This window comes from Euwallacea fornicatus, chromosome 2 (assembly GCF_040115645.1).
Source record: "Euwallacea fornicatus isolate EFF26 chromosome 2, ASM4011564v1, whole genome shotgun sequence".
Taxonomy (NCBI): Eukaryota; Metazoa; Arthropoda; class Insecta; order Coleoptera; family Curculionidae; genus Euwallacea; species Euwallacea fornicatus.
In genome coordinates, this window is record NC_089542.1 from 3,139,031 (window position 1) to 3,152,645 (window position 13,615).

The 13,615-nt window shown below is 33.5% G+C and overlaps 2 protein-coding genes across 4 annotated transcripts in view; one reads left to right on the forward strand and one right to left on the reverse strand.

The window, feature by feature from the left end:
- Positions 1-1,696: 1,696 nt before the first annotated feature.
- Trax (Translin associated factor X) overlaps positions 1,697-13,615 on the reverse strand; it is a 36,221-nt gene continuing 24,302 nt past the window's right edge. For 2 of the 3 annotated variants that reach the window (XM_066301688.1, XM_066301692.1), the window contains exons 2-4: positions 2,763-2,991; positions 2,115-2,518; positions 1,697-1,935 (exon numbers count right to left, since the gene is read on the reverse strand). In XM_066301688.1, coding sequence (XP_066157785.1) covers positions 1,748-1,935; positions 2,115-2,518; positions 2,763-2,893 — 723 coding nt within the window. In that variant the 5' untranslated portion in view covers positions 2,894-2,991 and the 3' untranslated portion in view covers positions 1,697-1,747. Of the gene's footprint in view, positions 1,936-2,114; positions 2,519-2,762; positions 2,992-3,319; positions 3,483-13,615 lie in introns of those variants that run through there. The other variant, XM_066301687.1, reaches the window with a different exon arrangement.
- Cht5 (Chitinase 5) lies at positions 5,826-12,581 on the forward strand. The gene is made up of 11 exons (XM_066301677.1): positions 5,826-5,978; positions 7,455-7,521; positions 9,069-9,238; positions 9,358-9,523; positions 9,595-9,817; positions 10,206-10,329; positions 10,389-10,586; positions 11,401-11,482; positions 11,566-11,777; positions 11,831-12,109; positions 12,387-12,581. The coding sequence occupies exons 2-11, from the start codon at positions 7,473-7,475 to the stop codon at positions 12,510-12,512; spliced, it is 1,629 nt and encodes a 542-aa protein (XP_066157774.1). The 5' UTR covers positions 5,826-5,978; positions 7,455-7,472; the 3' UTR covers positions 12,513-12,581.

Consider the following 13,615-nt stretch of genomic DNA (forward strand, 5'->3'; position numbering starts at 1 on the left):
TTGCTCAGAGGGAGTGAAGTTTCTACTTTAGTTTTCGAACTACAAAAAAATTAATATACCTGATTCTCGTTAATTGACTTTCAAAAACTGGAAATTCCTGTAGAATATAAACTGGATCATCAGGTTATAATATATCAATAACTAAAGATATATTCTTCCTATCCAATACGACAAATTTTCCAACCAAAAAACTCATTATCACCGGGGGAGAAATGATGTAGAGGATTAAAAGAGAAAACAAAATGCTTGATTGATAAAAATAAAGTGTTTGAGAACCTTATCCCACGTCAAAGAGAACGACCCAGAAGTAGGCATCAGTTCTGCCTAATATGGAAATATAAATTTTCCCCAAATTTCCCAGCCACGGATACTTGCAGTGACGTACCCCACCGAAATAGTCAAAAAATAAAAAAGAGTGCAATTGAACATGGCAGTATCATATCACAACAACCCCTGCATAATCAATGTTAACAAGCGCACGTACTTTGGATGCAATTCCTGTAGATTGTTATACTGCTTAAAATTAAGACTCTAGTTCTAAGTAGTCATCGTGAACACGTAGCTAAAAAAAAAACCTATTTAAATTTTATTTGCATTTTTGAAGAGATGACCTACGTGATGATCAACATTTTTTATTGTATTAAGAGACCGAAGGTGTTTAAATAAGAAAGAAATTGCCTCAATTTTTATAGATAATTATTTTTCTAGTAAATTTCATAGTACATATTTTGCAATACAAAAAAGTTTTACTCACTCTAAAGGTAAACTGATAAATACGCATGTATATATGTCATAAGTTGAGCAATTGAAAAAGCGACAGTTTTTACCCTATTTCTTAGAATAAATACGATTTTCTATAAATACCCTGAATTATCATTTCTTGGCGATTCTGAAGTGTTTTTGGCATATCAATCAACCTGATTTATACAATAATATAGTCACGTTTCACCTATCTAGATATACGACGCTCTTACTCAGCCAATATCACCAATAGTAACGTCGCCTTGGAAAATCGAGGCATTTATAATGATTGATTTGCATGCAGTGTGATCTACTTTCAAGCAAAACACCCTTATAAATCTTAGACTCAGAAGGGAGGAAATCGCTGAAAATTAGTTCAATTGTATTATTTTCTACGCACTTGGGCGGTCAAGCTTAATTGAATAGGTCCGACGATACGTCTAATTCTTTGATACGAAATTTGCTAAATAAAACAACCCAAGAGCTTTGGTACGTAAATATTTATATATTAATCCTTTACACAGCACTGCATATAATTGTACCGTATACACGTCAATCGAGGAGACTGGTATTCTTATAATAACCCAACAAGTTTCTACTACTGCAGGATTTAATTCAAGACATGCAGTTGCAAAATCAAGGACTTAATAATAGCGGAGCAACTCGTAATGCAATTAGTAGAGGAAAGTTTTCTCAATGTACCTCCACATTTATAGGAAATAAAAAGATTTTCAATAAGAATTTTGACTTAAATTTTTCTCTTATCCTTTCCACTCTACTCGTGGAGAAGTGCATTTTGTGACTCTTTCTAAGGTTAAAACCAAAGTCTGTAGCGCTGCAAATTATTTGGATGCATTACGTAGGTTCGAATCAATGTTGCATAAACCGTGCTCTACGAAAAATTGGTCAGATCGCCCTTAACGTAAACTGGGATATTCCTATTAAAACCAATGAATTTAAAATTATTAATTTATTGCAATATTTCAGTTTCATGTATGAAATGTGTTTACATGCAGAAACCTTCGTCATCTTCTTTCTCAACATCATGGGAATCTATGACACTAAGCAACATATGTTTTGGAATTTCACTGCCTCGGATTTGGATATTGTAACAAACTAGCTCCATTTTGGCTAAGCTTTGTTTCAAAACATAAGCTTTTCTCGAAATTTCTCTGTTACCTGAATGGGACAAACCTAAAACAAAAACGAATTCAATAACAAGTACCAAATAAGCAACAATTTTGCGACTTCTTAAGAATATTTGCTTCAGTTTCAATAAACTTGTATCTTTTACCATTTTCAAGATCTGCATACTTAGGTATGAATTTGTGACATCCTGTATATTTCTACCATTACCACTAAAACCAACTTACTCAAAAATCCAGTATGAATAGCTCTCATAAAATTGCAAATCCTGAAGCAATCATTAACATTCCCTGATCCCAAAGTATTAATGCACTTTCTCATTAACTCTCCAGTAAAATCAGCAATTCCCAATATAAAATCGTACTGTGTGAACAGTAAATTGAATATAGACTTTTCTGCATCTTCAAAGAAAAATTTTTGGTTTATTTCGGCCCAAGGGTGAAGTCTTTCTTCTTTAATAAAATGATAAAAACATAGAGCTTCAACAAATTCTTGCATTCCACTGGTAAAGGCTCGGTGGTATAAATAACCACTATGACCTATGAGTTCCATGGCGATGAATTTGAAACTTTCATATAAATTTTGTAGTCTTAAATCAGCTTCCAAAAGAACAGATTTTTTCTTTTCTTCACTGAAATGAATAAAAGTAAGAAAGAAATATAAATATCTTTCAACTACAAACCCTTCAATTAAAAAAAAAACTTTAATTTCTGGGAGATTTTTTGGGTATAAAACATTAAATAAACTCATTTTGGACACAGGTTTGTGGGTCACACCTATAAACAACATTCCTACATAACATTAACCACTTAATTAAAAATCCTTCATAGATTAAACAATTTCTCCATTTTCTTTATTCAAAAATACCTACTTACATATCAGTGTTGGAGCTGTGAAGCAGAAAAATAATCCTCTTTGACTCTATTGTAATGTCACGACTCAATTTGACAATGCGTTCATGACGGTCATGTCGGTCATCTAGCTCACTTGAAAATACCCTAAACATTTTAATCACTGGATTATTTTCATCAAGTGTCTCCAAGACTTCCTTAGCTTGCTTCCCTACAGATGGTTTACTATTGCGTTTTGTGTGACGATAATGACCTAAAAATATTAATTGATTCCTGAAATGTTATCAAGGATTTACTATAGGAAACTTTGGTTTGTGACCCAGTCTGATATTTCCTTTCATGTTTTTCTTCTTTATTTGGATAGGAGCTTGAAAAGGGTGTATGGATTGGAGTAAAAATTGCCTGAGGTGTAAGTGCTTATTTGGAGTTTGATATTTCGTAGGGTGCTGTCTGAACTGTAATAGAGGACTAGTCATATACATATAGTGTTTTTTTAAAGGATACAACTATATGGATTATAATAGAGGTAGTAATGGAAATTTCTAAAAATGTTACTTACTCTAAACGAGGAACGTACTTACCTTTAAATTTCGACATTTTTTTCTCAATTAATTCAAGACAAGACTACTCAAAATTTTAAAAATTCGCTTTTTAAGAGTTTAAAATAATTTTTAAAATTTTGTACGTATAATTAAAAATACAAATATTTTGTTTATATTTACGTTACTTCTGTCAAAGAACATCTGATTTTGATAGTAGCATAGACATATTAAACAGCCCTATAGGAGTTGTGAGCCATAAAACGACAGCTGGCAACCGTGCACGGAATATGTTGTATTGGGATGAGATAAAAAAATATATACAAAGCGCAGAGTGTTACTAAAAACTTTCAGTTCATGATATATAATGGACCATCATTGAAAAATCTCAAGTGAGCATTCAAATCTCAGAGGTATCTAATGGTTAAATTAATCACTTAATCTGTTGTGAAGCAGATGTATTTAATGGCAACTGTATCTAAGGAATGGCTTAATCAATTCATTACCATTGTGGTTCGTCATCTACAGTGAGCTTTTCTAATGATTATCCGTTTCCAACCAAAAGTTATTTCACTTGATATATTTATATAATAACATAATTTTTGGATCCAACTTGGCCGATTAAAGAACATTTAAAAAATTAAAATGACGGAATTTCCGCTTTAGTTTTATTTCACAAATAATAACATAGAAAATTAGTGAACTATAGATAAATTTGAAAAGTAACTTTCAAAATAATATTCCAGTTTCGTGAAAAAGTCTGTATGATTTCGATTTATGAGATCATTCAAAATTATTACTGGTAATGTTTATTTTAAAAAATTCCTCTTCCCCCAAGAAAATCCGTTCAACGGTCCCCTGCCTTTTCATCATTTTGGTCCTTAACTTTTGCGATTTTTTAATACCAAAAATGACGATTCAGAAAAGACTTCGCGACCCCAACTGAGATATTCACCGTCAATATAGGGCCTATATGTTGTATATTGGACCGATAAACGGCATATTGAAAATTTGGAAAAATCTCGAAGGTTGAGGAATCTATTTTTTGCCACTTCAAATTTTAAGTGACGATAGGGTCGGCCTTCTCAAATCTGGGGCACTAGGCAAAATTTTTTAACGCCGCTCTCGTTATCCCCACGGAAAACCACCGATGATCAGATTTCGCCACCCTTCCTGATATGCCGCCCTCAGCCGTCACCACTCCATAAGGCCGGTTCTGAATATAAATTTATATTTCAAGATATGGTTTATACATAATGCACCATCCTACGGAGATGTAAATGTAAATTCTTAATATGTATATTCGATTTACGGTTGATGCTAAACAGGTCATTATTCATTGGAGGATTTCGAGAAAAGGTCAATATACGGAGCTCGTTTAGTTCAGTTACTCTGCTTTTTAGATTCAAATTTTTTTATACACGATATTTTCAATTTAATCTAGTCAATACAGCTAGTTCATCCTCATTTTGTGTGGAAAGTAGAGAAGTGGTCTCAGGCGAATTAAAAAGCTGCTTCACATTCTTCATTTTGATCTTACTCTCTTGCGTTTTTATTGTGACCCAAAAATGATAGAAAATAGTTCTGTTGATTTGTCCAATGTCCATTTTAACAGTGGTATTTTGACCGCATAAGAAAGTTCATTTCATTTTAGAAGTCAAGAGCATCAACATATCTAACTGAGGATGATGCTGGGGTGGATTACTTCTTGTATGACATACATATCTCAAAAGGTTAAATTAATTTACACCTTAAAGCAAACTCATTTACATTTCTGCGCGTATAAATACAAGCATTCCCTGTACATACAGGGTAACTCAAAGTTGATGGTTTTAAGCGATTTCTCAGATGTTATTAAAATTTAAAACATAAGGTTTTCGTAATGGTAATGGTGTGCCTAGTTTTTTTCTTAATTGGTAGCGAAAGGAAGCTTTTTATCATCTCGGTTTTGTAAATAGGGCGTGTATTAATAAACGCTGAATTTTTTGACTTCCTCTGTAAATTCATTTATTTAACGGAATGTCGAGAAAGTAACAACAGATTCTTATAGACTTCTTTCTGATCAGTCCAGTGACGGGGCTCGTTTCTCTGTATCTTCTAATTTAGCTGCAATTAACTCTAATTATGATTTTTTAAACGGAACACCCTCTATATGATTTTTTCTTGTCTATGAAACCAATTTGGTAGCGGCTCTTTTAAGACTGTCGACTTTCGATTCACAAAAATCGAGCACTAGATTGCAAAACTAAAATGCCCTGACAAGCTGGACATCATCACTATTAAAAATTACATTAAAAAATCCAAAGTTTCTTTCATAGTTGACAAATATGCACTAAATTTGCAACTTATTAACATATTGGATCAACGACTCTACGACACCAAAAAACCAATAAATCTAAATGGACCTTGTATACGCGATGAATACATTAATAGTTCCTCACGGAAGCCCATATCATGCAGGCTCCTCATACCTATGCCCACACCGGCTAATAATGCAAGAATTTAATTCCATATGCATCAGGAGGACACCTCGTAATCCCTTGGTCGATGACACGAAAAAAATGTCTACCCGCAAGCATATAAATAAATGAAGAGTCTTAAAGTGAAGTTCACATAAGGCCAAGAACTTGGCCGTCAATGTGTTATTTTTTACAGTTATAGTTTTTTCATCTGTTGCTGTTTCGGATTTCTTTAATTTCTGGTAAGTGAATAAATGATTATTTTAGTACTCTGCGAAAGGTCGCGGGCATCAGAAATCAATGATTTTCGAAATAACAATGCACAATTTGATTTGCAATCAATATTACTTGAATTTAAACTATCAATTAGATTGTCCTGTGTTTTGAATAAATTTCAGTATTTTTTTCTCTTAATCGTGTCTTTAACTGTACCCAATTTTCAGCATTTTCCCGAGTATATGAATGAACAACCCACAACCAAACGTTTTGCAAAACCGATTTTTCCACTTGTGTCAATTTTCAACCTAAATATTCGAAGGAGAGCCCCTATATTGTCCCAATTGCAAATAAAATCAGTATAGCGCTTTATAGTATCTTCAGTTGTATACTTCATACAATGGTTACGTTAAGCAAGTATGGAACAATTGAGATTCCTTGCATGATTAGTCTGAAGGAAATATGAAATATGTATGTTTACAAATACCGTCCTCATAAGGCGTCTATTATACGTGAGTTGGCTTAAGGAGAAATTTATTCTCTGTATGTAAAATGACGCAATAACCGAGAATTAGAGGGAATGAAATACAACGCGTTAAAAATTTCCAGTTAACGAGGAATATTTCAAATATTTACTAAAATTTGCAAATTTATAGCTTCAATATACCATTTTTCTGCAAAATATTTAAAAATATTATTCATATTGGATCTGCTTAATTGATCAAAGAGCTCTTGCCTTAACTTATACATATAACGAAATTCATGTGAGACTGTATATGAGCTAAGTACTGTTAAAATATAGCAGAATAATATGAATCCTGTTTCAGACGAAAAAGTCGAGTGGTAGTCCATAAAACCATTAAGAAAACATATAGTTTTTTTCTTCGACTTATAGTACTCATACAGTGATAAAGATGCAGTACCCTCACATCGCCGACACTGTGTTTTCACTGCGGACCCCTACGAATTCGTGGGACGGTAATCAAAGATAGATGAGACCTACTTTGCTCTGAAGTTGGCATCACACACCCATATGGAGCAAAAAACGGCCAATTAGCGCCCGAAAACTCCTTTCGAAGGGTCTACTCACAGAGCTTCGCACTGCACTATTAGACGCAATATTTTACTTATATATTTGTAATTTTAAGCATTTACGCAGAAGTAGGTACAATAAATGTAAAATAAGCACTAAAATTACAAAATGAAAATTTTACCAATCATTTTGATTATTATACTTAATTGGTATCAAAGAAAATATTGGAAAGCCTCCGACTGTTCCAAAGGTCTACCCGACTTATCTTAAGATTAACCAGATCGAATCGTAAACGGTACTTTGTAGATTATTATTCAACTTCACGGATTAGAACACATAAATTCGTCATTGATACTTATTTCACCGATAAGTGTATTTCCTGATTACTAAAATGTCATTGTTTATAAATGTTTCTATTTTTATACGTTGTAAATAGCCTAATTTTAAAAAATATTACGTTTTCTTCCAGTATGCAGATTAAGACACGATGAAGTTAATTGCGGCAATTCTAACTTTGACCCTCATTCACTATTGCGGTAAGTTTCCAATAATCCCTTCACAATTAGAGGTATAACCTGCCTCAACGACCTAAAAGAAATAGACCGAGAAATAATTTTTGAACCTTAGGGGATCTTTTCGTTCCTTTTATTCCATACAAGCCCTTCTGCCATACCTCTTTTTAACCCTTAGTCGTGGTTCAGAAGCTAGATTCTCGAAATCTTATTTTTGATTCTTGTTTCTAGTTTAATTGCCTTATTAATTAACTTTCCACACCCTATCAATATCAGAAAATCATTGTATATTTAGAACAGTGCTTCTCTCTCTCAGGAAAAAAAAAGATCAACCATAAAAAAAGGAACATGTACAGAATTATACAGAGAATAAAGTCTGTTTAAAAAAAATTAAGTTTCTCTTGTCTGCCCTTAAATTCCAATATCGCAGTAGTACATATATCGATCAAGGTAATCTGTAACGCCCTTGGCGACATTATGGAGATTGTAGGTCCATGGTTGCATAGAGGATTGATGAGGATATTGCGACCGCCCACGTTTTAATTGCTTTAAGTTTGCCCTTAGTGCTTCACTGAAGTTGGTCTAATTTTTTGCACGGAATGTCGCCATGTATCAGTATCTCTATCGCCCCATTTCTCTCGCAGATATGCGTCATGTCGTTGGCATATACAGAGTGTCTATTAAAAATAGGACAAAAATTCAGGGAGCTATTCCCTGGTCTGTTCTAAGAATATTTTGCACTTTGATGATTTTTGAAAAGTCTCTCTATTTGGATGATATAGGGCGAAAAACATTGTCAACAATAGCGACACTTTATTACTAAATATTACATGTAAAGCCTCTCAATCTACAAGAACTGTTGAAAATTACTATATCCAGATAGGATGCAAGAATCTAATATTCTCCTCATTGATTTCCAAACTCTTCCAAAAACACCAGAGGTTGTTTCTTATTGAGTTACACCCAGCAATGATATGATTTTTTCAATCTTCCACATTTTCGACTGGAGTATTATAAACTAACGACTTTAGATATCCCCATAGGAAATAATCTAGGGAGTTTAATTTGGAAGATCGAGCAGGCCTTAAGTGAGGTCGATCAATCCAGCGGTTTCCATATGTTATTGTTAAAAATTCATGAGTTACCACATTGAAATGCGCTGGTGCACCATCGTGCATACACTAATGCGAATTTCTCAAAAAATGGATTAGTCGATGTGGGCCACCGAATGACTACTTCATTCTAGGTACTTCACACAATACAGTTCTCTTAAATTAAGAAGTTTGATATGTACTGTTTAATAATTACATGTTGCCATTGATGGAAATTCTTCTCTTGTGTATCTTCGCAACAAAAAGGCTTTTCAAAAATCATTAAAGCACAAAATATTCTTAGAATAGTCCAGTGAATCAGCCCCTAAATTTTTACCGTATGTTTAATGAGCGCCCTGTAAAATACAATGTTAAACTTCATTACTAGGTCTTTGACCCAACTACATGTGAATACGATGGAAATTATTAGATCATAATATTTACTACAATTGTGCAATTTAATATTTTCAACTAATTTAGAGGCCGATTCGGCCAGAGTGGTCTGTTACTGGGGAACATGGGCAATCTATAGACCTGGAATAGGAAGTTACTCCCTTAATGATGTTCCTGTGGACCTTTGTACTCACGTGATCTATTCCTTCGTTGGAGTCAATGACAAAAATTGGCAAATTCTACTAATTGATCCAGAGGTCAGTAGGTACTAGACAACGAGATTTTTCCTGCAACGCATACCATAAATATAGGGAAAATCAGTTTTACTTATTGTAATGCATCAACCATTCAGTAATTTCCGTTCTTCATTTCTCAGTTCGATATTGATGACAGGGGATTTAGAAATTTCACTGATCTGAAGAAGACCCACCCAAATGTTAAGTTTCAAGTGGCAGTGGGAGGATGGGCGGAAGGAGGAGAAAAATATTCTGCCATGGTCGCTCAAAAGCAAAGAAGAGATTCTTTCATAAAAAGCGTCGTCGGTAAGTTATTGAAAAGACCTTAAATCTCTCAATTTTAATAATTTCATATTTTTATGAACTTTTCTCCGCAGATTTTATGATAGAATATGGATTTGATGGGTTCGACTTGGACTGGGAATATCCCGGAGCAGCGGATCGAGGTGGAAAATTCTCTGACAAAGACGTATTCCTCTATTTCGTGCAAGAATTGAGACGAGCATTCGATAAAGAAGGGAAAGGCTGGGAAATCACTATGGCAGTACCTGTGGCCAAATTTCGATTGGATGAGGGATATCACGTTCCAGAATTATGCGAGTAAAAAGCGCTTAGGATATAATTTAAAGAAAAATCCTTTAATCCGAATTCCTGTTAGTGACAAAATCATAATTACAAAGTAAAATTTAATTGAAAGATAATAAGGATCCACCAAAGGATCATTTATTATTTCAATTAAAAGGGCATCAAAGAGGGTTCAAACTAAAACATGTCTAATTGTGATGTAGCAAAGTTTCTTTTTCAAATACGAACAAATATTTTCTTTGCATGAACTTAATTCTTCATCAATATTTATATATAAATCACGGAAGAATTAGACATAATTCAAAGAGGTCAGTACATACTTTACTATAATATTTTAAATTCTCCGTACACCACTATAGTAATATACATAGATATATACATGTATTATAAAATTATGTTTCAGTACCCTTGACGCAATTCACGTCATGACTTACGATTTAAGAGGAAATTGGGCCGGATTTGCAGATACTCATAGTGCTTTATACAAAAGACCCCACGATCAATGGGCTTATGAAAAACTTAATGTGGTTTGTATTTGCATTTTTTAATCTGAAAGTTATATAATAATTTTATCAAAAAATTTTAGAACGATGGTCTTCTCCTTTGGGTAAAATACGGGTGCTCCCCCAAGAAACTCATAGTGGGTGTTCCTTTCTATGGTAGAAGTTTCACCTTAAGTCAAGGAAACAATAACTATAATCTGGGAACGTACATCAATAAAGAAGCAGGAGGTGGAGAGCCCGGACCCTACACGAACGCTACTGGAATGTTGGCTTATTATGAGGTAAGTGTAAAATTACAACTCTTATTACATTTATTTGATATTTAGTCTGAATGCAATTCGGTTTTGGAACCGTGAAATTGAAAGCAGGATAGCCCTAGAGTATACGAAATTCCCTACAATAATAATCTATATCATACACAGAAAGATCAAAGGACATGTTGACGCTAGTCTTGAGGGAATGTCTGAGTTTCAGATAGTCTAATATTAACGGTTTGTATCTTGTCTCAGTAGTGATGCAAGAAAACTAATAAATTTTGAATTTTTATTAACACAAGAGAAATTTTCCATCCCATAAAAAGATGAAAAAAGAAACTTACGAAACTTGCTTAAGTAATGATGGCTAAGGATAAAAGATTTATTTCAATTCTTTTAAAACCTTGGCTAATGCGAAAGAGGGATTAAGTAGAAATGAGGAGAAATAAGAGAAGAATTATTACTAATCAGCAATAATCAGACCATTAGAGACAAATAAAATATTGAATTATTGTTATGTGTAAAATTGTACTCGAGTCGTATACATTACAGTTGTTCCCGTATCAACTATTTTTGACCAAGTGTTATCGAGAACCGTTCGAAGCTTCCAGAATGTTCTAAAATCGCCTCGCACTTCTCTCAATCACCTTTTTCCATAATCTTCTTGCGGCTTTCTTTAGTATGATAAAAGAACTTACTACATTTTCTTTAGTAACTATCTTACTCGGAAATACATGCCCACTAAGAAATTTCTAGAATCACAATGGTACGTCAAATTTCCAGAATAAATTAAGACAAGAGTCTTCTTTAAAAAAATCTATATATAAAATCTCGTTTTTAGATATGTGAAGTAGTAGATGATAAAGAAGGTGGTTGGATCAAGAAATGGGACGAAGCTGGAATGGTTCCATATGCATATAAAGGTATCGGTTTATTCTCAGTACAACTATTCTTTCTAAACATGCCTGGTACTTTCAAATGTTTTAATACAATTTTTATCTTTTAGGAACTCAATGGGTGGGTTACGAGGACCCAGAAAGCATCCAAATCAAGATGGATTTCATTAAATCCAGAGGTTATGGAGGGGCCATGACTTGGTCAATCGACATGGACGATTTTCGAGGCACTTGCGGTCCAAAGAACGTTCTTCTTCATCTTTTGTATGCCAACATGAAAGCCTACAATATTCCCGAACCCACTATTACCACCACTCCCAGAGTAATACAACTCCTTATTGCAATGGAATAATGATATAATTATTTTATTTATAGCCGGAATGGGCTAGACCCCCAAGTACTCCATCTGAAAATGATATTGGAAAACCAACTACAACAACTCCAAGACCAGGTCAATGGATTCCGGAAAGTTCTACTCCATGGGTAGAAAATAGGCCCTCAAGGAGACCTCCCACTACTACTGTGAAGCCTAAAACAACCACAGCGACTACCACGATAGAATCTGAACCAGTACCAGGAGGTGGATCTTCGAATGAAATTGATTATCCCAAGACCTGCAAAGGGGACTTTATGCCTCATCCTGATTGCTCAAAGGTAAATCCATATACAGACAAAAATGCATTGTTAAGCGAATCAAAAAAATTAAGGCCAATTAATAAGTACCCGCAGATTTCTTTACCAAAAGCATTACAAGTCAATTGCCCTTGATTTTCGTATGTACTTAGTTGGGTGATATTTAGTGTACGTGGTTATCTATTGAGGAGTACGAATTGTCCGTATGGACAAAGATTACTCTCAAATATCGATTCGTGTAAGTACTGAAAATTTAATTATAAAATATAATGATTTCATTATAGTTTTTATCTTTTAGTATTACCGCTGTGATCATGGGAAACCAACAGAATTTACGTGCCAATCAGGATTAGTGTACCATACAGTTAGTCACATCTGCAACTGGCCAGGAAATGCGGATCGGGATGAATGCAGGAAAGAGTGAATTATTTAAGTATACTTTGGCGGTCACGTGTTTTCTCACTTTACTTAAATTTAAGAATAAATGAGTTCGTAAGAAAATGAAATTTAGTTTTATTGCTGGTGTGCGTTGTCTATACAGAAAGGACAAAAATTCGCGCAAAAATTCGTTAAATATGAAGGAAATATTTTTCATGAAAATGGTAGAACACGTCAAGTTCAACAAGCTCTGAAAAAAATCATAAAATAGAAATTATGATAGGACTATTAATACTTAAAAATTAACAACATAAACCTCTATAATTTAATATATTACTTGCTCGAACTGTGCCGCGTTGACTTCGTGACAATGGGCAAACCGCAAATCAAATTCCTCAAGAATTTTTCCGATCATTTGAGGAGATATTTGTTGAGCTTTTCGATTAATTTTTTTTAACTGTTCTGTATTGTTGAGCTTATTTAAATAGACATACATAATGTTTCACATAAGCTCACACAAAAAAAGTCTGTAGGGGTGAGATCAGGCGATCTAGCGGGCCACTCTAATTGCCATATTGCGCAAATATTTCAATAAATCTTGAATTTAGACATGGATATGTTATATAAAATATGTTCGGAATTTCTCAAAGAAGTCAAAAATGACATAATATACATAGGGTTCCATAAGTAGAAAATACCAAATACATTTATCTACTATGTGGGTAACCTTGTATGCATGCTTGTCACATTAAAAAATGCATAACTAAAAACAATATTTGACGTGTTCCAGCATTTTTATGAAAAATTATTTTTATCAATTTTTTATGGATTTATGTCGCACTTTTGGTCCTTTATGTATATCCGTCGTCCAAATTAAAAGAGATAATTGAATCGAAATCGTTTCGCAAATGGCATAGAAGTTTTTTATATTATTTTCTTCAACAGAAACATGTGATTACAATATCGATTTAACACAAAATCAAATCGAAATACATGCTTAGTAGCCATTTGTCTCATTATATGTATATAAATAAAATTAATTTTCCAAAATTGAATATGCATTTTTATCTATATTTTTATTTATTTGTATTTACTATATGAGTAAAGAAAACAAAATATATCATGTTTGAAACCATTAGAAAGTGGATG